Here is a 25,331-nt window from a genome sequence, read left to right on the forward strand (position 1 = left end):
GCAAAGAAGGTACCATATATAAACATGATCCAGAAACACCGCCGCCTTCTCTGGGGCCAAGGTCATTTAAGATGGTCTGAGGCGAAGTGGAAAACTGTCCTGTGGTCTTTTCTGGAAATCACGGATGCTGTGTCAGGTCTGGACTAGAGATGTAGCGAACGGCGGAAAAAATGTTCGCGAACATATTCGCGAACTTGCGTCAAAAAATGCGAACGGTTCGCGAACGTCGCGAACCCCATAGACTTCAATGGGAAGGCGAATTTTAAAAGCTAGAAAAGACATTTCTGGCCAGAAAAATGATTTTAAAGTTGTTTAAAGGGTGCAACGACCTGGACAGTGGCATGCCAGAGGGGGATCAAGGGCAAAAATGTATCTGAAAAATACATTGTTGACACAGCGCTGCGTTTTGTGCTGTAAAGGGCAGAAATCACACTACGTCACTCAGGTGATGTTTCTGGACACGGAATGGGAAAAAGCTCACACAGCTAGGTGGCACTTGGTTAAAGACTGGGCAAACAATGCCTGCAAGGGCAACGTATACAGTAGTGGATACGGAATATATTATTGCTGCTGTAAAAACATCACTCAGGTGATGTTTACGGACACGGAATTATTATTGTTATTTAGACAGAATGTGAAAAAGCTCACACAGCTAGGTGGCACTTGCATACCTCCCAACTGTCCCTCTTTTGACCACTCAACCCCCTGTCCCTCTTTTGTACTGGAAAGTCCCTCTTTTCTCTGCACTGAACAGCCAGAAAAAAAACAGTTTCTAACTTAATTAGCTTTTGGCAGAGAGCTCAGAACAGCTAACAGGTGCAAATAAGATACTTTGTAACAATTTTGACTCTGGTTGGTGCTGGTAGTGGTGAACTACTAGGAGGAGCAGCACACCAGTCCCACTCCCCAACACAGCTAGACTAATAGCACTGGGTTCTTACAGTAGCAAAGTAAAAAAAACAAAAAAGAAAATAAAAGCAGTCCTTACAAGGACTATTGGGTTACAGGCAGCAGTCAGCAGATGAGATCAGAAGCAGTGCCCACAGCAGCTACATACAGAGCACTGCAGTAGAAGGTAGATTACTAGTCAGCAAAGCTACCTAACCTAAAATGTCCCTCAAATCCCTGCAGAGTTCTGTCCCTACAATACAGAGCAGTATCAAGTAGATTACTAGCCAGCAAAGTTACTATCAACTGTCCCTCAAATCACTAAACAGCTCTCTCCCTACACTAGCTCTTCCAAGCACACACAGGCAGAATGAAAAAACGCTGCAGGGCTTCAGTTTATATACGGAAGGGGAGTGGTCCAGTGGGTGTGGGGGTGGTCCAGGAGGGAGAGCTTCCTGATTGGCTGCCATGTATCTGCTGGTCTGGGGTGAGAAGTCAAAAATAAGCGCCAGCTAAGGCGAACCCAAATTGGCGAACGTCGCGCGACGTTCGCGAACATTCGGCGGACGCGAACAGCCGATGTTCGCGCGAATTAGTTCGCGGGCGAACAGTCCGCGACATCCCTAGTCTGGACTAAGAGTCAAAATAGGCCCTGGCATTTCAGGTACACAGAGGCTCAATCAGCCCACACAGAGGCACAAGCAGCCCCCTAAAAAGTGACTTTCTATTGCACCTTATAGCAGCCCGTCTGGAATTTGCCAGAACCCACAGATTGCCAATCTGGGCCTGTGTTGTGTCTCACACACTAAAGAGAAGGACCATCCAGCTTATTAATGCACAGTACATCATGATATGGGGCTGCATTAGTGCACATGGCATGGGGAACTTGCACAGCTGGGGAGGTATCACCAATGCTGAACAATATACGTACAGGTTTTGAAGCATCATACACTACCATCCAGATGATGTCTTTGCCAGGAAAGGCCTTGCTTATTTTTGCAAAACAATTCCAAACTGCAGTCTGTAAGTATTACAACAGCATGGTTTCCTAGAATAGTCTGGGTGCTAAACTGACCTGTCTGTAGCCCAGACCTGTCACCCATTGAAAACATTGGCACATTAGAAAACAAAAAATACAACAAAGGAGACCCCAAACTGTTGAGTAGCAACATCCGGCAATAATGGAAACAACATTTCAATTTCAAAAACGCCAGCTCCTCAGTTCCCAAACGGCTACAGAGTGTTGTTAAAAGAAGAGCCGATGCAACACAGAGGGAAACATGTCTCTCGCCTAAACGTTGAAAGTCGTTGCTGGCATCAAATTCCAAACGAGTTTACAATTTTCAAATAACATTTTTTTGGTTTCAACATTTGATATGTTGTCTTAGAACTATTTACAATTAAATGTAGAGTTTAAATGATTTGCAAATCATCCCATTCAATTTATTTCACATATACAATGGGGTTGTATATCACGTTTGGTGATCATGTACAGCTGCTTATAACAGTAATTACAGTAAGTCCAAATTATAAATGGAGATTTTAAAATATGTAATGTAATCAATTTGAATGGATTAAATGGGATTGTATACCAACATATTTCTAAACAAGTGAATATATGCCCTTTTATATAGCAATGGCTACCACTGCTGCATTTGGCCCTACTTGTTATTCGCGGTTAACATGCCTGCTGACAAAAAAAACAGCAGTGCAATACTAAAAAAAAAAAAAAAAACATTAGTAGGGGATTAGGTCCCTTAAATTCATTTTTTTTTTAACTGCATAATAGATACAAGCCTATGTTCCCTCACCACCCTCTCTCAGTTAAAGCTAGTATCCTAAATGGGGCCTTAGACGTTAAAATTACGTCCTTTCTTGTGATTTCCATAAGTCTCAGGAAAGATTGTTTGTTTTCACTATAAATGTTAAGAGTGGAATTGTCAGATATGGAGGTAGAAACAATAGAATTCTACCTCTACCTGACGATTCAGCAGTAATCCATTGCCGATGTTTGGGTGCCTTCAAAGACGCCTGATAAAAAATTTCCGTCTTCGATAATCGATGAGATGGACGATACCAAAGTCTGTTGCCGATATAGGTTGCCTCATCTCACACTATGCATACTCCAAACAGCGTACGAAACGTATGTCTGTGCATGTATGACCACCTTTAAAGATTTATATTTGTATAGGACACATTCGTTCCTTTTACTGAACTCTATTAGAATTCCCTGCACTTCGGGGTCGGACTTGACATCAACCACTCGTGGACTAATTATTTGAAGATATATACATATATTTGTTTTTTTTTTACACATTAACTGGTTTAGATCAAGTATGCAGACCTAGCACCAACGAAAAAAAAAATATATGTGGTTTACATGCTCAAGTGCCCGTATGGCCTTGTGTACATTGGAGAGACCATACAACCCATACGAGATAGAATTAGTCAACATAAATCTACCATACGAAAGGAAGTAGTGAAGTTGCCGGTACCAGCACAACATTCTGCTGAATCCCTTAGATGTCTCGTGATGTCTGTTCCTCCCCCCACAACGGATACAACTCCAAAAGAGGGAAAAGTTTTGGATACACACATTGCAGACAATGTACCCAAAGGGACTCAATAGAGCAGGGATCCCCAACCTTTTTAACCTGTGAGCAACATCCAGAAGTAAAAGGAGTTAGGGAGCAACACATGCATGGAAAAGGTTATTGGGCTGCCAAGTAAGGGCTGTGATTGGCCATTTGATAGCCCCTATTTGGATTGTCAACCTACATTGAGTCTCTGTTTGGCAGTACACCTGGTTTTTATACAACCAAACTTGCCCCCAAGCCTGGAATTGAAAAATAAACTCCTGCTTTGAGGCCACTGAGAGCAACATCCAAGGGGTTGGAGAGCAACATGTTGCTCACGAGCTACTGGTTAGGGATCACTGCAATAGAGAGTACGATCTTTATGCCTCTGTATTAAGGATGGGCGAATTTTTTCGCCTAGTTTTGCCAAAAAAACGACGCCCATAGACTTGTATGGCGGCATGCCTCAAAACAAAAAAAAATAATTTTTTGACGCCCATAGACTTTAATGGGTGTCTGCGACATTTCGCCAGCGGCAAATTTTTGGCGAAACAAAACGGGTCAAATTCTCCCATCCCTACTCTGTATGCCCCGGATTTTTCATGGGGAAATTCCTGGGAATTCCAGCATGTTTCAGAATTGTAAGAGTCTCCGGCACACAGTTATTCATAGCTGCAAGTTCCAGATTTAGCATGGTAAGTAGCAAGAGGGATCTTTCATGCCACAGGTGTGAAAGAATTCGACAGACAGAATTACACATGAGCAAGTGGCTGGCAGACAGCAACAGAGTTAAGTATAGGACCCAATGACATAAATTAACATATGTCAAATCCCATAAGCTCAAAAAACAATGTTAAGTGATTTTTTTATGGAGAAAGGGGTCTGACTGCTTTTATGTGACATTTACGGAATACAATCAAAATTTTCCAGGATTTTACAATAAAAATTATTAGATGTGAGGAGATATGAGATAAGGGATGGCTGTATGGCAATACGATGACATAGAGGGGTGCAAAACAGTCAGAGAAAACAGGTCCCGAACAAGTTGTCAATTGTGAGGCAATTTATGGCAACTTTTTGTATTTTTCAGCATTCACAAATAAATCAGGCAAATGAGTCAGATAGGAATTCTTTTTTTTTTTTTTTATGTTATTCCAATAAAAAATACATTCATACAGAAATATAACAATCTTGCAAAAAACAATTCCAAATAAAATCTTGTAAAACGAAATTTTACAAAAATCTTACAAAGATTCTTCAGATAACAGGGTGTTTCAAAACAAAATGAAACTATTTACTAATAGAGTTTATTTTTAAATTTCAAGCAACGTTTTTTTTTTTTTTTAAATATTTTTTCCATCAGCTTTCTTGAGGCTCAGTTATCACCTTATCAGAGTGTTTCGTTTATTATTTCGGTGTTCTTAGATCAAGAGGAATATTAATGGAGTTATGGGAACCAAGTGTTTACGGGCTCACGGGTTAATCCCACGTGCTGGTTACTCAGAGTGACCGCAATACGAGTATGCAGTGGTGTTTTGTTAACGTAATGGTATACCCTGTGTCTGGCATGCAAATTATTTGAGCAAGGCAGCATACTTCAGTGTTTAGCATTCTATGACCATGAATTAAATTGAATTCAATTTTAAAAAATTCCTTTGAAAGGGTGTAAACAGTTCTTAAAAAAAAATTCTCAGCCACCTGTTTTAAAATCAGCACATGCAATTCACATATATCTACCTGAAAACAAAAAATACATTATCATACTTGTGTGGGAAAAGAAAGGCTTTTCAAATCACAGCAAGTTGTAATTTTTGCCGATTGTTTTCTTTAAAGGCATCGGGACATGAGATTTCCAGTGCCCCACCCTTACTTTAAGAATGCTGTTGGTGTTTCACAAGCGAGACAAGCCAGTGCAAGTTCTGCTTTTGTCTGTGCTCCTTGTGATGATTATGGCTCAACTCTTGTGCACTTCAAATAGAAGTTTTGAAATGACAGCAAAAGGTATTATTGGCTTTACGCAACGTAGTATTTCTACTACAGCCCTACAATGAAGAATTGAAGTTGAATAGCTTGTTGGACCGGTTTTAGCAGAAAATGGGCATTTTTTTTTTTTAACTTGCTTTCATGGGGTTTAAAAACAATAGAAACCACACAAGGTTGGAAGCTTTATCTGTAGGACTACTGCAAACCAAAACTATGCACATGTGCGTCTTTAGACCAGAATTTTTTGTTGTTGTTTTTGAGGTGTTGCTCAGGTTAGGTGGAGGTAGGAATACCACCAGCGATAGAGGTAGCTAGCTCCATCTGCACCAAATCATAGCTCTTCTCTCATGCAGGTCTGCTATCATCAACTCCCAAGCAAAACGAAGGTAAACTGCTAGAACATTTATACCAGGTAGACCAAAGACATCAACAAAATCACCAATACTACCTCTTTACAACCACACAGTAGCATTGAAAGACCAGAAATGACTTCTCCGACTAAAGCTGAAGAAGTCTACGGTCTAACGTTACCTATGTGGTCAGGCGTGGTTACAATTTTGAATTGTTAATATATGTGTGCATGTTGCTCTAAATTCTTCTATAATGGGAAATGTGTCTAAGATGTACAAATGATAAAAAAAAAAATATATAAAAATGTTGGTCATAATATAGATCTGTTTTTATTTTATTTTTCCCTTCAATAACAGGAAACAATTTAAACATTAAATAAAGCATACAAAAATATATATATATAAATCATTATAACTTTTTATTAGGGATGAACCGAATACACTATTTTGGATTCGGCCGAACCCCCAAATCCTTTGCGAAAGATTTGGCCGAATACTGAACCAAAACCTAATTTGCATATGCAAATTAGGAGTGGGAAGGGGGAAACATTTTTTTACTTCCTTGTCTTGTGACAAAAAGTCACGCGGTTTCCCTCCCTACCCATAATTTGCATATGCAAATTAGGATTTGGTTCGGCCAGGCAGAAGGATTCGGCTGAATCCTGGATTCGGTGCATCCCTACTTTTTATACATTTCTTAACACTTGGTGACTGGAGGCAACAAAAGCTTCCAATTACCATACACCCTACAGTAAGGTTAATTCTCTTAAAAGCAACAAGATGTGTTCATGTTTGGAGTAACGGGTGTACCATAAAGAATATGGAGGAGGGGAAAGTCACCCATGTGATCTTTTGCTTTGGTGACGTCAAGCCCGACTATACAAAAGTGGGAAAAAAACATTTCACAAACACAATTCTCTGTACCTTGGGAAATATTTGTTGTTTTTTTTTACATTAAGTGCATGGATGAATAATACAGATACATTTGTGCAAGTTCCATGTATTTAAGAGAAAAATTTAAAGCAATAGTCTGATTTTGAAAAGCGGGATAAACAAAAGAATTCTTTACTAAAATGTTACTTTTTTTGTGTCCGTGTTAGCCAATTGTGGACATTTTATTTATTTTAACACTCCCTGGTGACAACAGAGCCTTAAATAAGCTTATAGATCTCAACCCTTTTGGTGCCAGAATGTCCAGCAACTCATTGCCTTGCAATAGGCTCCTGGCTCCCCTGGGAAATAAACGGTTAAACCCCTGTATCAGACCCTCTTACAGAAGGCCACTTGCATAAGGCACCATTATTAAGGTCAACAGTGCATCAACAGCTAGAAAACCAGAAATTAGTCCTGAAGGCATAAATAATAGAAAATTAGCTGCATGATAAAATCAGTTTAAGCTAGTGGTTCTTTCCACTTATTTGTATTTTTTTTATTTTTTACTTTTACCAAAGGTTCCATATGTAGTTACGCAACACCAGACCAATTGTATTTTAGCTGCTCTCAACTGGAATCAAACCTGCAGGCCGATTAGAGAATGGAAAAGCGTACAGTTCCCCTGAACCATGCAATATCTTTCTATTATACTGAAAAGTTATAGTTGTGTTATAATTATGAATACACAGCTTATACAATGGATTACAAACAATCTTTTGTAGCATGTAAAAAAAACAAGCTACTTGACACATTGCACGTTTAATAGCTGCACCAGACAACGAAAGCTCCTCTCACACAGGAAAGGGATCATCTCCTTTCAGGGTCACTTCCCCTTTAAATTTTTTTCTTCCTCCACTCAGTAGGTTCAAGACCCCTCAGGCAATGATTGATGGTTGTCCCATTAGAGTATGCCACAGCATACAAAAAAAACAAAAAAAAAACATTCAAACCAAGTTTTCTCTTTCTAAACCCTCACAACTGAAACTCAGCCATAAGAAATTAAACAAACAACAAATAAAATCCTCTGCATACAGACATTGGCTCCTCATCAACATTCAGTCACCCAGTCATTGACATTCTCAGTGCACAAGCTCACGGCGTAGGCTTAGACAAGCCAATCAGAAGATAAAGCACCACTTAGTGCGTGGGTCCAGCAGACAACGCACTGTATGGTAGCTATGCCGCATCTTACACGACTGATAAGCCCTACAAAGCCCCTCGAAGAAGTGAGGTCTTGAAGGCAACTGGTTAGGGTGCAAATTGGCATGCTTTGGCTGGAACACGCATCCCTCGCACAAGGCAGTTCAACCTTGAAGTTGCTTATTCAGGACTCCCTCTCATTCATTCAGATGTGCCTCTTCATGTGAAGGGCCAGGTGATCTGACCTGGAAAAACACCTGGAAACAAGAAAAATAAATAAATAAATAATATTCCCATGAAATATTTCACCGAATAGTCAAGCAATCACCTAACCTATCCGCACATTCTATCCCATCTCGCATGTACCTCGACAGGAAATGTTTACCCCAATCCTTAAGGAGAGAACAGGAAGTAACAGCATGAAGACTAGTAGAGAAACAGTGATTTATAGCGTATCAAGGAAAGGGGAATTTCCTGTTCCTGTAGAGTCTATTAAAAAGGGAGGAAGTCAACTTTGGTGCGGTGCAAGCAGGAGTAACTACCCCAGTTTGCCAACCATAGCTTTGGGGTAAATTATACTGCACTTTTTCCTCTATGGGCTAAAAATGTTTGGGATTTATCGAAATACGGAATCCTTTATAAAAGATGTGACTTAAGTCTCAAAATGCCACCCTCAATAGGCTAATAGCACACTGGCCTTCTGATGACTATGGAAGCTCTCGATATATAATTGATGCAAACTGCCCACTTGGCGATGGGTCTAGAGCAGCTGACAGTCTAACTTCCACACAATGTCACAGACATTACTATAAAAGAGTTTGTGTGTAAATACATTGATTTCAAAGTATGGCAAGGCATCAAGCACATACCTGTCACAGTGTGAGCACTTAAATGGTTTGGCACCGGTGTGTTTACGGAAGTGTCTGGTTAATTCGTCACTCCTTGCAAAACGCCACTCACAACCTTCCCATGAGCATCTGTAAGGCTTTTCTCCTGCAAGAAACACAGCGACACAACGTCATAAGCAAAGATCCTTAAAACTATTACAAAATAATCTACAATAGGCATGTCAGGCTAGAATTACGCTCCAACTGTCTACAGAAACATTCAGCATCTCCAAGAGGCAAAGGGTACTATATTGTAATATCTGGAGGATCAATCGATTATGTCCATCCAATACTTACAGTACAAAGTATATAATATTAAGGTCAACACTGGCTGCTTACTTTCCACTCATGACTACTTTGGAAGCTTTTTGGACAGTGCAGAGACAATATGAAGTCCACATTGATATTTGATCAACACTTGGTCACACATCAATTCTAAAGGACAGACGATGTGGTCAAGGGAGGACTGCACTGAACTATGGATGATGTCCTTGTATGATGTCTCTCTATGGGGCTACCTTTGCAACCCAAACCATTTGACTCATCGTCTAGGCATTACCATGTGTGGACAGCTTTATATAGCATTTCCAAACGAGCACATATTGCACAAGCTTTATTTCCATTACTTGGAACTCAATACATAGGCGGTGTCTTTAAACAGAGGGGAACTAAACCATTCAAAAATGAAAAAAGAAAAATAGTAAAAAGCCAATGCGGTGAGCTCATGTATTCCACTAATCTAATCAGAAAGTAAATAGTCTGAAAAACGCCCAAGTTCAGGTGAAAGATAGCAAAGAGTAAAGCAAACACTCTTTCAGCAATCTGTTATTTATTGATAACCCTGTCAAGAGAAAAGCCGCATTCAAGTAGGAACTGAACTATCTGATCTCCATGAGCTACTACAACTATGATGCTTGCAATACAATGAGGATCTACTACCCATGACTAGTTTCTAGATTAACTCTCAGGAAAGGAAGTCACATATGTAATATCGGCATGCTCTTATATTATTTAGTAGCTACTTCATGTAAAACTCAGTTTCCCCTCTTGCCACCCCTGAAACTAGGTGTCTTCTTCAGGTGTAGTATGAAATGTTGAAAGGCTAGATATACTGTATGATAGATATACTATATTATATCTGGCCCCAGTCCTGCATGAAAGCTAGATTGAAATTAAATGGAAAGAATTCCCATTTAATATAGACTATATAGAGGAGTCAGGAAAACATTAAAATGTGTTAATGCTAGGGAACTAAAGGCATTACATAGAAGAAGACAACTGAAACAAAATAAATCCAAATGCCAATTTTATAAAAAAAAAAAAAAAAAAAAAAAAAAAAGGAGGGGAGAGATTTTGGGATAGAAGTCAGAATCAAAACCAGTACATTAAACTAAACAGGGACACTTTAAATTGAGAAATGGTTCTGATTAGCTGAGTAGCAATGTTCTAGTGTAGAGAACACTTCCAAGTTGAAGCTCCAACTCCACTGCAGGAAAGAATGAGGAAGCGGCTTTCCCACAGGATGGTTTCCCATTACATCATCTATGAGCCTTGGGTTTCCATCCTGTGGTTGAGCAATGTCATGGCAACATGGGATTCCCTTCTGTCAAGCCCCTTTCCCTATACATGAAAATGCACTGACCTGTGTGAGTGCGCTGGTGTGCTTTCAAGTGAGAACTCTTGGTGTAAACTTTCTTGCAGCCATTGAAAAGACACTTATGGATACGTTTCCTGCCGTCCGGTGAGCTTTCTCCACCCGTTGGGCTACCGTGTTCTAGAGTCTTTCCAAAGGAACCACATCGCACCTTCCCGGGTGAATGTAGCTCCCCAGTAACTGCATTCCACAAGTGACAAGATGGGTCTTTGCTCTGCTCTGGAGAAGATGGAGGAGTTGAAGTAACAGAAGAACTAAGAGTTCCATTGGTGGCTAGTACATCGCTTATAGTATCTGAGGTAAATTTTGAAGTAGGTGAAAGTTCTTCAGAACTATCCGAAGACTCGCTGCTGACATCAGAGTTCAAGCTGTTAGTTTCTGAATTCTGGGAGTCACTAATGTCCTCTGGAGAAACACAACTGATGTTCTGGTCGGGTTCCTCTTTTTTTTCACACGCGAAGATAAATTTGGTCCAAAGTTCCTCTTCTCGATCGAATTTAAATTCAGCCGCAGACACATAGCACGGTTCACTTTGCAGGTACCGTTCCAACTCAAGACATGTCTGCAAGACAAAATAAAAAAAATTTAAAAATTGGCATTCTGGCTGAACCACATTTCAGTGAAGGTTGGGCTCTTCTGTAGTCATAATGATTACATCATAGCAGGCATTGTAACAAGCTACAAAAAGCATTGTAAAAAAAACAACTACAAAAACTTGTGGTTTGGTCCATCTATGACTCAATAAGTAGGACAATGCTCATCTTAAAGACTACACTAAACAGCGGCCACAACGAATACCATCATGTAAAACAAAGATAATGACAGACAAAGGTTTCCTTGGACAGGCAACCCCCCAACCTAATAATATACAATATGTTATAGTAAAGATCTACCACAACTGAAGAAGCACTAAGCGACATGCAAGGGTAGCTTCACATAGGTTTTAATGGACAGGAACGGACTCTTTGTGTAGAGAATACAAATAGACAAGAACTTAAATTTGATGGGCAACAGTGCAACTAGACGAGTCTTCTCCATTCCTTCCATGTCCTGCCAAGAGACTTCCTAACCAAAAGGTGCCCTAAAATACACACACAAGGATGCAGCACTTCTTTTCTTAATGGTAACCTCAAAAACGTAAAGAGGAAGTTTCAGAAAACCATACCTCCCACCCCTGCCAAAACTGGTTCCTGATTTTACTATTATTTTAATTTTAGGCTAGTTTATCGTTTTAAAACCGAAGCACTTCTTCTGCCAGCGATATAGATTCTCATGCAGTCCCTGTTGCTTGAAGAGGCCAGCAATTAAAATACCAGGCATATTTCTACCGCTGCCTTTGCCTTAGGAGAGATTGGACTAGAACATATTACTGCACTAAATGCTGCATTTCCTTGTGGTCTTCGCTGAGCACATAACTCAAACTGATGGCACAGTGGGGGAAAACAAAGATAAAATCAATGGTTACTTTTCGCCCCTAGAATTAAACAACTGTTTTGCTGTTGAAGGAGAATCTGGAGGGGGGGGGGGGGGGAAATGCATTTTATTGATCAGGTGGGAGGAGGGGATAAGAAAAAAAAAACATTGATTGTGATGCTGTTAAACTTTAATATTGCAGAGAATTTAAATACCCCATTATGTTGATGAGCACAGAGACCCGGAGAAGAGCTCTGTATTCGTTTTAAAGGTCTCTGAAGGCTTCGGGAAAACATGACTTGGCTCCGGGCCAATCTCTAAAATGCCTGAAGGAAACTACTTAGATCAATTTCAATCACACTCTGAAGATCTCTGCCCTTTTGATGGAGGGGGGAATACAATTAACCAGGAATGTGAAGGTTGTAACACATTAGTGTTTGGCTCACCAAACCAACCCCCGCCCCCAAACAAACAGCCAGACTTTTGATCTCTTAATTCGTTTTGTTAAAGCGTAAACATCTGTAAATGGGGAACAAGGACAAACAGAAGTCACTTCTCAATAATAAAAAAAAAAATAATACAATGGGCAAATCCAATCGGCACCTTTTGACACAATTAGCTCAGAATAAAAAGGCTTGTATTGTTTGGGGGGGAATACAATGGGTGCAGACGACAATGGGTATTTGGAAAGAATAAGGGCAATTACATGCTGTCACGTTTCATCCTAAGCAACATTGATATCCTTTTCCAGCCCTCAAATCAATAGTTCCACGTTTCAATCTCCCGTTCACTTTATAAAAGAAAGAAAAATGCGGCCTTATTCAAAATATTACTTAAAGAGATAAAAAAAAAAAAAACTGGCAGTTTGACTAGCAAGGCTAGTCAGGGCTGACAGGGATAACTTGACAACGCTGGAAGGCTTCGATGACAAGACCCAGCTGTGGAGTTTGGACTGCCTGCAAGATTCACTCTGGTGCCAAAAAATGGTTTGCAGGGTTAGTGAAACCCAAGCTAGGATTGATGGGAAGGCGCGTTTAACTGTCACTGGAGGGGGGGCAACTGCGCAGCAACAGTTAATAGGTCTCCTACTCTGTGCAGCTCTTCCTTTATCCTGAAATAGAACCATCACTTGTGCGTGACCATTTGCATGCCAAAAGGGATGCGCAATGCGTTGGGCACCAGTCTGGTATGCACGAGGTTAAGCAAACGAGTATGTGTGTGTGGGTTGGATCTCTTGTTCTATGCAGTGGTTGATTATCTACTTTTATGTGCCATAAAGGAAGCCCAGGGTACAGTACCGTAGTCTTATGGTTAAAGGTGTTGGGCTGTGTGCAGATTTGCAAACATTTCAGTCTCTCGTCCATGTGTTTGTAAATCAGACTCCACACGAGAGCCTACCATTCAAACTGTCAGCTGTGCACAGGTCTCAGGCAGCAGATGGCATAAACCAAATATATATACATATTTTTGTATGGTGGGCACAAGGGGATTGTCGTTAAACAAGATTAACAGTCATATCAATTGTAAAAGAACTCCCAGCACCCCCGGTTCGAATCTAGCTAGCTGTCAGTTGCGAGTTAAAGGCACAGTTGCAGGTTGGCAGATTTACAATGAAGGAGCTGTGTATATATATATTTATTATTGATATATATTTTATACTGGTGAGGTATAATAAAAAAATTAATAAATGCTTGACATTTAAGCACACAATGCACTGGCTGGGCTACTTATATACCCCTCTATAGAGATAACAGTTGAGGGCAAGGAATGATACAGAACAGGATGAAAGAAATGGGTCCATTTACCTGTTGCCAATATTCTTCCAGGGAAGGCAAAGCAGAGAAATAGCCAGTGTCATGCACAATCTGAAGCTCCTGGAAAATGCTGCACATGGGTAGAACATCCATGATGAACAGGGAGAGCGCTAAAATCGCTGCTACAGGGAGAAATCGCACAGATTGAAGCTCTGAAGGTCTGACAGATGCTCGAAACCAATAGAATCCCCCCAATGGTGATAAAGCAGATCAATCCGTCCGGGAATGGGATGATAACTCCAGAGTTTCATGCAAATGTCATTGCATAGCAATTGAAATAATCATAAAAAAAAACACACGCCGACCAGCAGGCTGGATCCCCTCCTTCGGATCAGAGGAACTTGTTCAGCGCTGACAATATTTGCAAACACTGGAAATGTAAAACCTCTGCAAAACTTCCCTATTCAAACCTCTAAGCCAGCCTCCTCCCCCACGTGATCCTCATTACGCCGGCTCAGTCGCGGCGGCCAATCACGCAGAGGTAGGGGTCGAAGCGTTCCTATGATGTCAGCTGCGGCCAATGAGCGAGCGCGGGGCATCGGGGGATGCCTCTGGCGTGACGAAATCCTTCCGTGACAGCCGCGGCGATTGGTTCGATTCGAAAATTCAGCCCCCTCCCCTCGGGTAGTTGATGGGACGGGCCAGCTATTTTTAGATGGGTATATAAGGCAAGGACTACACGGCGGTTGTTACAGTGCGGTCTGTGGCCGCTCGGAGCGCATGTGAGCGGTGGCTCTGCGAGAGGGAAAAAAAAAAATAATAAAAGATGTGTTGGTTACTTGTATCTCTCTCTCGCTCTCTGACTAAAATATTATTTCTGTGGGCAAAGATACGCGCTTAATATGCGTTTGAATTACAGTGGGGACGTTAGTTATAAAGTCGGGTTCTCACGTGAGATGAAAACGTTAGAATAGGCGCGAAAACGGCCCGCGTCGTGTGTGTCATCGAATTTTTTAGTTGTTTAAGATCCATTACACAATTATCTATTTGGGGTTTGTGAACGGACTTTTTTTTTGGTTGGGAGGGGGGTTGCAGTTAAACAAATCCCTATCTACTCATGGGGGGGGGGGGGGGACATAAGTTATAAATTGCACAAGTACAGTTGCTAATAGCAACCAATAAGCTTCCTGCAAAACTTTACCACAGGTTTAAAAATGAAAGAAATTATCTGTTCCCTAAGTCTTTGATAATGGAATAGACCTGGAAATGGTATGGTTTGTCAGTATGTGTAAATAAACAGGGATAACGGACCCCTTATCTGGAAACCCTTTATCCAGAAAGCACCCAATTATGGAATGCCCTAATTTCTCCCATAGACTATTTTATCCAAATAATCCAAAGTTTTTTTTCTTTTTCTCTGTAATAATAAAACAGTAGCTTGTACATGATCCCAACTAAGATATAATTAATCTTTATTGGAAGCAGAACCAGCCTATTAGGTTTTACAGGTTTTCTAGTAGACTAAGGGCCCGTACACATGAGCGTTTTAAGCTGCGCTCCCCTACGTTCCAGTTTCATGTGTTGGTACAAAGATCCAAATTATGGAAAGATCTGTTATCCTGAAACCCCCAGGTCCGAGCATTCCGGATAACAGGTCCCATACCTGTGTAGATATATATACCCTCCTCTGTGACTTTATAAAGATATTATAAGTCACAGAGGAGTTATGTGACCATATATATATATTTTTTAGTAGCAGTATGCACAAAATGTCTCTGTCTTAAATATATTGATAATGGGTTGAGTGCAGAGGACTCTTGTATTTGACTATATGTATTTTGTGGTCACAGCCTCATTGCACCCCCGCCTAATGGTTTTAAAAATTAGTGGTGAGCACAACTTTCCCTTGTTTGTTATAGTTATACAGGAGCAGTGACCAGCTCCATGTTGTAGCTCCCACCCTTCCCAGCTATAGTCAGGTGATCCCACTGGTGTCTAATAAAAGGGCAGCCAAGTATGGAGGTTTACTTTGAAAGCAGCAAGTAAGTTGCAGGTAATACCTAGTCCCTTTGTAAAATGTATAATGAAGCAATAGAATTCTTAATGAATCAGATAAAATTGAGCATAGGACTGGCCAGATATGGGATGACTTTGACGTAGTTGGCCAGCTTAAATATATTGCAATATATGGACAAACAATCCCTGTTTTGTTTAAAGGGTAAGGCATTTTTTAGTAGCAGTATGCACAAAATGTCGCTGTCTTAAATATATTGATAATGGGTTGAGTGCAGAGGACTCTTGTATTTGACTATATGTATTTTGTGGTCACAGCCTCATTGCACCCCCGCCTAATGGTTTTAAAAAATAGTGGTGAGCACAACTTTCCCTTGTTTGTTATACCATATATATATATATATACAGGTCACATAACTCCGAGGTGACTAACTGATATATTTATACATTTCTAGTAGGGGGTACATTATGCATTATAATCTACATTTTGTGGGGGGGTCGGCGTCAACATTTTTCTCGCCGTTTTGGGCACGCCGGCGTCCGTTTCGGACGTGCAGCTTCAACTTCAGACGCACTGCATCAAATTCCGACGTGCTGCATCAAAATTCGGTGCCCTGGGGGCCCCTGTTATAAACGGCGCTTTCTGACGTCAGAAACTCTGGCGAAATAGGTAATGTTCTGTAAAATTCGCACTTTAGTGAGTTTAGAATTTGCGGAGTAATGATCGTTCGCCTGAGAGAAAATTCGTCTGGTGATAGCGCTAGTGATGGTCTCTTTTGCTAGCTAATTGTCCTCTACGCCTGTTAGTAAATTGCAATGCCGATGCTCTTGGGATTACTGTCGCTAGCAATGGCCACTTTGCCCTTTAGTCAATCTGCCCCATGGTTCTTTATAGTGTGGTAAGATATTAGGTTATGAGTATCCCCTTTTGTCCAAAAAGAAAATATGTACAGTAGGATAGGGTGGCTGTTGGAGGACTATGGGTCTAGTAGTTTTGTACAATCAAACAAGCCAATCTCTAATAATAATGAAGCAGAGTCCCTCTAACTTAGTGATCCCCAACCAGTAGCTTGTGAGCAACATGTTGCTCTCCAACCCCTTGGTGTTGCTCTCGGTAGCCTCAAAGCAGGTGCTTATTTTTCAATTCCAGGCTTGGAGGCAAGTTTTGGTTGCATAAAAACCAGATGCACTGCCAAACAGAGCCTCAATGTAGGTTGACAATCCATATAGGGACTGGTAAATGGCAAACCACAGCCCTTATTTGGCACCCCAGGAACATGTTTCATGCTGGTTTTGCTCTCCAACTACTTTTACTTCTGGATGTTGCTCACAGGTTCAAAAGGTTGGGGATCCTTGTAACTGATCAGAAACTAGCTATCACTACTCCAAAGAATTTGCATATTCCGCTCATCCCTAATCCACGATGACCCAGGTGTATGAACCCCAGTTCCCACGCTTTTGGGTTCGCCGACGCTTTAAAAAGGCGTGATAGCAGTAAAGGAGGACGCGCTCACCGAATAAGACGAGTGGGCCCGGGTGCATCGCCCGAACCCGTAGCTTAAGGTGAGATACAATTGAAGACAAAGTCGGCAAGCCCTCCTTGATCCACTCGTATGTAAATACAATGAACTTTATTTCAGCAATTTAAAACCATTTGTATGACTACGTATCGTGGATATGAAATGCGTCAGGATGTTTGACATAAAGTTCGTTTTTATATACGAGTGGACCACAGAGTGCTTGCCGACTTTGTCTTCTAGTAGTTTTGTAGACTTGTAGTTCAAGAACAGCTAAAAGGACTTCAGGCAGAACACTATGAGTGATTTAATATAGTGAATAAAGTACCCCCTCTTGTAAAATATAAGGATATTATAAGTCACCGAGGAGTTTCATGACCATATAAAAACACGAGGCCGAAGGCCGAGTGTTTTTATACAGGTCATGGAACTCTGAGGTGACTTCTAATATCCTCATATTTTACAACTGGGGGTACTTTATTTATTATAATACACAAGTTTCAATGAGTCATGTGACAGAAATTACATCAGAACTCACCGTTTATAACTGATGACATCAGAACTCGTTTATAAGGATATAATTTACAAGATATTCATGGCTTTTGTGTATTATATGTAAATTATACCCAGTGCAGTCTGTAGCTATGCAATTTATTCCCCCCCCCCTCCAGTTTAATCATTCTTTTGCTAGCAGGTATCCCAGGAGCAGCCCCATCTCCAGGCTTCCCAGCAATGTATGCAAAAGGTCAGTGGGAGAGAGGAGGCTTGAGACTGGCATGTCCGCACTGTCTGTGTCAGCAGCAGCACATTGCCCTTTGGCAGAGTCCATTAACCGAAAATGCAGTGACATATCCTCATTACCCCAGCCGTATCCCTGTTACTCTCACTGACAGCAACTGGAATTTGCTCTTCTGCATGGGACAGTTCCCTGCAAAGCTATAAGAACACTGGAAGAGGTGCCTTATTATTCTCTGTGGGGAGTGAAATATATTTGGTAATTGCATTGAGTATTTCAGGTACTTTTTTTTGTTCCTTTAAAGAATCCAGGATGAGTAATCCTGGGGAATCCTTTCAGTTTTGTACACCGTAGCCTGTCAGTGCAGGCGAATCATATTTGTAGTGGTAAGGAAGTCTCTGTTATTTGTTTTACAGTACTGTTAAAAATATATGACTTCCACTTCAGAGAGCCTGTTCCGGCACGTACGTATATTGGTATTTATATAGTGCTTCTTGAATGCACAACAGTGTACATGTCAAACAATATATAAGCAGAATCGACAGGTCCAGCAATCTGCTGAACAGAACATAAATTATAAAAGTATACCAATATATTGAAGATCAAGAGTTAAGAGACACAGGGGGAAGGAGATCTATGCCCCGTAGAGCTTACAATCAAAGTGTATGGCAAAGACTGGCTCTACAGTAGTTTGCTGGTGCTTCTGATACACAGTGGGCTTATTTTGAAGTTTTGCAGCAAATTAAAAAGAAATGCAAGCCTTCGCGCTGCCCATCCTCCCCCCTTCTCGCTGTATCCCTTGCAAAGATTTAAAATGGAGTTTCGGTTGTTTACCACTTTTTCTGTTCAGTATCATTCACTCCAGCAGGGGGAGGAGTCGTCAGCCCCACACCCCCCCCCCTTCTCTTCTCTCTGGAAATGTACTGAAGTTTATTGCTTGAACTGCCAGGATCTCAGAAATCCTAGTTCCCCTTTTGGTCTCCCATCCCCCCATAATGTATTTTATAGGCACAGAACAATCATTATACAGGTATGGGACTGTTATCCAGAATGCTCGGGGCCTGGGGGTCTTTCCGTAATTTGGATCTTCATACCTTAAGTCTGCTATAAAATCATGAAACACAAATAATCCCAATAGGCTGGTTGGGATCAAGTACACGTTACTGCTTTATTATTACAGAGATAAAGAAAATACATTTTAAAAATGTGGATTATTTGGCTAAAATAAAGTCTATGGGAGACGGCCTTTCCATAATTTGGAGCTTTCTGGATATCGGGTTTCCGAATAACGGATTCCATACCTGTTATATATGTTTTTGTAACACAAATATACTTTCTCAGCGTGTCAACATATTTTAAGCTAGGCATGACTAGAAACCTCTGCATTTAGCCTGACTATTTGGACATGCATACTGAACAGCTCTTGGATTGCATGAGATCTCAAATCCGGGAGCCATTTAGATAAGGTTGCCACCTGGCTGGTATTGATGGTTGATCCCAATGTTATTAATAGGGAAAAAAACATAAATATATAGGAAGGCCGGTATTTTTTTCCAGGAAAGTGGCAACCCTACATATAGAAGGGGGAGGTTGGTTTGAGGACCCCACATATGGGGTTCTTAGCCAACCTCATTCTTTTATTAAGGAATTTTGATACATGTAAACACAAGGTTTGTATGATTGGATGCAAATTTAGTTGTCTGAACAGTTATAGTCTGGTAAGAACAGACATTTATTAAAAAACTGATCACCTTGGGCCTTCATTCATATACACCTTTTCATTGTTTGGTTTAAAGCTGAATATACAATACAGGGTATGGGACCTGTTATCCAGAATTCTTGGGACCTAGGGTTTTCCTGATCTTTCCGTATTTTGGATCTTCATTATTTAAGTCTATTAGAAAATCATGTAAACACTAAATAAAGCCAAGAGGATGGTTTTGCCTCCAATAAGGATTAGTTATATCTTAGATTGGCTCAAGTACAAGCTACTGTTTTACTATTACACAGAAAAATGAAATACGTTTTAAAAATTAAGGTTATTTGATTATATGGGAGGCAGCCTTTCGGTAATTCGGATATCTGGTTTCCGGATAATGGATCCCATACCTGTACTATAATTATGTAAATGGATTTGACAGCATACCCAGACTAAATCTGTTTAAGTACAGATTCCACATGGGAATCCTTGTGTGGATCTAAAAGTTGCAAAATTTGACTTTTTGTTGCCAATTGAGCGGGTCTGTGCCTGATTTGGTTACCCAAGTGGTGGGCCAGATGGGACAAATCAACTTGTTTTATTAACAGGACACCTGTTATTTTGCGCAGACCCTGATGGCTATGAAACTCCTTCCACGTTCAGATGTGAAATGCCCCACTTGACCAATACCTAATCACAGATCAGATATTGATATTGGAGGAGAAAACATCGGCCTATCCAGGACTTCAAACTCTTGGTCTGCCAGCCCCAATCTACTAAAATCTATTTTATTACTCTTTTGAAAATAAATATGTAACTAACATGTTGATACAGGGCCCTATGGAAAACATTATTCTTTAGGGCTGTGCAGAAACTATTAAAACAGTGTTGTGTGTTTGCTTCATAGATATTCTTCACTAAGGGTAAAAATCTGGTCACCTTATGTACAGATCAATCTACACACGGGGGGGGGGAGGCATATGTTTCACCAAACTGCTACAAATAGCACTGCCTAGTGATAGGAATCTAAAATCCAGTGATCAGAGGCTACTAGGAGCAGCACGGGTTGCGCTTGTTAAATAATAACAGTGACTTGTCAAGTGCTGTATGAATAGTGTAGCTTTAGAAGTGCAACATTGTTACTAAAGCTGAAAAAAGTTAGCAGTGTTGCACCAAGTTTGACTATTGTCAGGCATGCTGATGATCTGTGCAGTGAAACATGTACACCCTACTAATTGGAATTAAAGTGGAAATGCATCCCATCGCTGTTTGAAATTTCATCTAACTTCAAGTCAATTACTTGAAGCCATTTCATTGAAAGCCATTAAAGGAGAAGGAAACCCAGTGGGCGCAAAAACCCTCCCTCCCCTCCCCTGTGTTGCTTCCCCTCCCTCCTCCCCCCTGGCCTACCTGTCCTGCTGGGCAAATTCCCCTAACTTGTTACTTACCCTTCTGCGCAGGTCCAGTCCACGGAGTTCATAGATGCCATCTTCTTCCACGCGATCTTCTTCCTGCTTTGACCGGCGATTTGGCGCATGCGCAGTAGGAGCATTTCGCCGGTACGGATCTACTGCGCATGCGCCAAAAGTCACGGATCTACTGCGCATGCGCCAAAAGTCACAAAGTTTTCAGATTTCACTTCGTGACTTTTGGCGCATGCGCAGTAGATCCGTACCGGCGAAATGCTCCTTCTGCGCATGCGCCGGTCAAAGCAGGAAGAAGATCGCTTGGAAGAAGATGGCGTCTGTGAACTCCGTGGACTGGACCTGCGCAGAAGGGTAAGTAATAAGTTAGGGGCATTTGCCCAGCGGGACAGGTAGGCCAGAGGGGAGGAGGGAGGGGAAGCAACACAGGGGAGGGTTTTTGCGCCCACTGGGTTTCCTTCTCCTTTAATTCCTAGTTTATATACAAGCCCTAGATATGGATTAATAATGTGCAGGTTTCAAATTTACCAACCTGCCCCCATCTTAACCTGTCCTTTCTCTGGCTCTAGAAACAATATGGGACAAATTCACTAAAGGGCGAATTTTCGTCTGCGAAGGCTTTGCCACACTTCGCACCACTTCGCCAGCTGTTAATTCGCTACCACTATTCTAATTCACTAAAATGCGAAGTTGCGTCTCGGCAGCTGAACGCTGGCGAAGTTTTTCTAGTGTAAATTCTTCTGCGCTAGCATTTCATAGCGAACTTTAGCTAACGTTTGTTTCTGCCTATTGAAAGTTCATTAGTATACTTACAATTAGGTCAATTTGAGTTTGAATACAGTCACAAATATGGAGCGCTCACCTCCCAGAATAGACCACGGTTGTTGTGTCAGGTGCTGAACCGGAAGACCCAATCCTGTCCTAGGGTCACATCAGTACATCGATAAATCACCAGCAGCACACTGTTAGATTTGCAAAAGTGCATAAATATGCTATGGGCTAAATACATTTTGTACTTGAGCACTTTTGCAAATCTAACAGTGTGCTGCTGGTGATTTTTTGAATTTGAATAGGCCAGCTACATATAGGTCTTATATATGTCTTTATTAGAGATGTTGGTGCAAATGTTTGAAGTGGCCACTTATTATTAAAAATGTTCAAGGAAGCAAAATAAAGGCAAAATAGATCTTCTATTTTCCTAGACATGAACCCACCCTAAAACAAATGTGTCATGCCCCTCAAATGGTTAAAAATATATATATAACAAACATTTTTAACAGTTACAACTTTTAAATAGAACCCCACTAAAAAAATATGAAAAAACGCCAGCGTTACTTGTCACTCTTCTCTGAGCATTTGTTTCTCTTCATTCTCTCTTCATGCAGGTCTAAAACAGGGGGGTCTCATTTTGCCTAGAAGATATATTATAGCTCTTAAAATCACCAGACATCTTTTTTTCCCTACATGCAGGGTTTGAGCTAAAGTCAGTTATTTTATTTCATATTGTTTGTGCTGGAGTTGTTTGAGTGAGCTCTAGCACATCTTCTAGGAAAGGGAGCCCTCCTAAAAGGAACTGTCAATAAAAATCTGACACCCAACTCCTGCATGAAGACAGAATGAAGAGAAACAGATGCTGAAAGAGGAAAAGTGAATATAAACTCGATTATTTCAGAAACTGTACAGAACTTTTAATTGATCATATTTAGAAAGTTTCTTATATTAAATCTCATTTCTTATATTACATTTTCATTCCATTTCAAGTTCCCCTTTAACTCATGTCACTTTGTCCTAAGCAGAACAATTGTTTGTCCATGGGGTTAGCTAGATAAACAGATCTCCACTATGACAAAGTTCTACACTTCTTTTTGAATGTAATTTTCCTACTCTTCCCCTGAAAGATACTGTAGATGTCTGCAGGGATTTGCAGACATTGCTTTTAATCTATGGAGTAGCATCAAAAAGTTGTGGGAATCCTTGTAATTTGTGTTGTGCTAATCTGAATTCTCTGAACAAGAGACCTCGTCATAAATTTTTTGTACACTGTTGTGGCAAATGTATGTGCTTTATATGGACTTGCTACTTCTGTCCTGTCCACCTATCAAAGAAGATGTCTAATTATTTGAGAACATCCTTGAAAGAATGACGATGACAACAATAAAAGACCGACCAAGCATCCAGTAATGTTATTTCAGTGAACAGTTTCTCAGCATGACCCATGAAGTCAATACAAGACTGACTAAGCTCCCAGTATACTGTAGGTGTTTCATCGAGCAGTTTCCTAATACCCATACCAGCGAAATGTTTTTCAAATCACACTTGTGTTTTCAGTTGGTTGCCAAGGGTTACGAACAAAAAAACTGATTTGTTTTAGGGAAATATAATGAATTCATTCTTCATACAGGGACAAAATGCTCCTTCACATGTATGAATTGAAATTCCACAGATATGTCATTTTCACCCAAATTGAGAACCGACAATTACGTTCTTTTGAGCATGGAAAATTGAGTTCTTTAACGATTATAGTGCAGCCTTCCAAGTTTGAATGAAGATTTTCTTACTGATAATTAAGTACTAATTACCAGCCCAGAATCAAATGGGATTTTTGTCTCTATTTACAATTATCCTCACTATTGAAACATCGGATATAAAAATGCCCAATAACCTTTCTACGTGCACTTAAATTCTTTACAAATATTTTGGTGTTTTATGAAACTTGGCCTGATGGAAAATTTCACTGTTGAAAAATAGAACTGCAAAAATAGTCATTAATCCCCTAAGGAAAAAAAATGCTTGTAGAGGCCTATTTATTGCATTCCCTTTTTAGCCATGATTTCGCTCGTTTGTGCAGCCTTCCAAAACAGCTCAAAATGTATTTCCATAATACGAAATTCTGTTACTTTGCCCAAACTTGACATAGCCATTAAAATGTGAATAAAGTCCTGTTTATTGTTGCATCAATGAATAACCTATTTCACTTTCCATTTTATAGCTAAAATAAACTACTACACAGCCATATGAAAATGCTTTTGGCCTTGGCTGGACTCCAGTGGCGAATGACTGAACCGTTGAACTTGTATTCATTTATGTGCACTATCTGAAAATGGAATTGTAAGATCAGCATGGTATTGGCTGGCCTTAAAGTACTGTGTGCTCGCTCTGGTAATTACTCACCGAAAAGCTTAATTAAATATATATATATATATATATATATATATATATATATATATATATATATATATATATATATATATATATATATATATATATATATATATATATATATATATATATTACAATTAAGTGAAATTAAATAGAGTTAATTCACTTTAAAAATATAGTGTATAATAGGGCAGTAATGCCTTGTATTATTAATTCAGTGGGAAATCAGATCTTGTATATTTCTAATAGTAATGCTTTCAACGTTTAAGTAGGCTAATAACTTTCATTTTTATAACTCCCGCCTGTGCTTAAGACGGATGTTGCTCTCCCAGAGTAGGTCTATTTAAGCACCACAGCAGAGAGCATGTTTTGTGTAATAACTGCACCTTATCTACATATTGAATTGACTCTGCTAATATTAACCCGTGCAGTCCAGAATGTATACATACTTAATCAACAATCGAGGTCCTAGGTTTAACTTCAGCCAGTGCATTTTCTGCAAGGATTGAGTCCATGTCAGATGGGTTTTCCACATAGCAGTAACATACAGACAGGATTCGGTTCTGGATTTGGCCAGGATTCAGCCTTTTTCAGCAGGATTCAGATTTGGCCGAATCCTGGCCTAACCAAATCGGAATCCTAATTTGCATATGCAAATTAGGGTCGGTAAGGGAAATCAAGTGACTTCCCCCCCCCCCCCCCCGAATTCGGTTCAGTATTCGGCCAAATCTTTTCGGAAAGGATTCAGGCGAATTCCAAATTCCAGATTAAACTAACCCAGGTGTGAATGTAATAGGGACAGGGACTGATGTGAATGATATTCTCTAAAGGGCAGTCGAAAATGTTGGCACTTATATATATTTATAAATATCCTCTTCTCTTTGTTGCTGGTTCTCCTATGGTGTGCGAGCGTCATGACATCATCGTGTTTGGCGCAATTCTGAATCTTTAAAGTGGCTTTTGGCTGGTAATCATTGCCCGTTGTTAGGTCTAACTTGCTTAGTATCTTGGTGCTATTTTCTGTCTGTTTGATTCCAGTTTTGATCCTTGTCTGCCTGACTATTCTGAATTCCGCCAATCCTGACCCTTGCCTGCCTGACTATTCTGAACTCTACCAATATTGACCCTTGCCTGCCTGACTATTCTTTCAACGCTGCCTGTACTGACCCCGGGCCTGATAGACCTTGCTTGAACTCCGCCTGTAT

The 25,331-nt window shown here is 40.4% G+C and overlaps 1 protein-coding gene across 1 annotated transcript; it reads right to left on the bottom strand.

The window, feature by feature from the left end:
- Nucleotides 1–6,104: 6,104 nt before the first annotated feature.
- Nucleotides 6,105–13,991, bottom strand: klf6.L (Kruppel-like factor 6 L homeolog). Its single transcript, NM_001086788.1, is given in 4 exon segments — nucleotides 6,105–8,127; nucleotides 8,740–8,863; nucleotides 10,400–10,973; nucleotides 13,630–13,991. Coding segments are annotated over 4 exon segments (852 nt in total). The 5' UTR covers nucleotides 13,732–13,991; the 3' UTR covers nucleotides 6,105–8,075.
- Nucleotides 13,992–25,331: the final 11,340 nt, after the last annotated feature.

Source organism: Xenopus laevis, chromosome 6L, assembly GCF_017654675.1.
Source record: "Xenopus laevis strain J_2021 chromosome 6L, Xenopus_laevis_v10.1, whole genome shotgun sequence".
Classification (NCBI taxonomy): Eukaryota; Metazoa; Chordata; class Amphibia; order Anura; family Pipidae; genus Xenopus; species Xenopus laevis.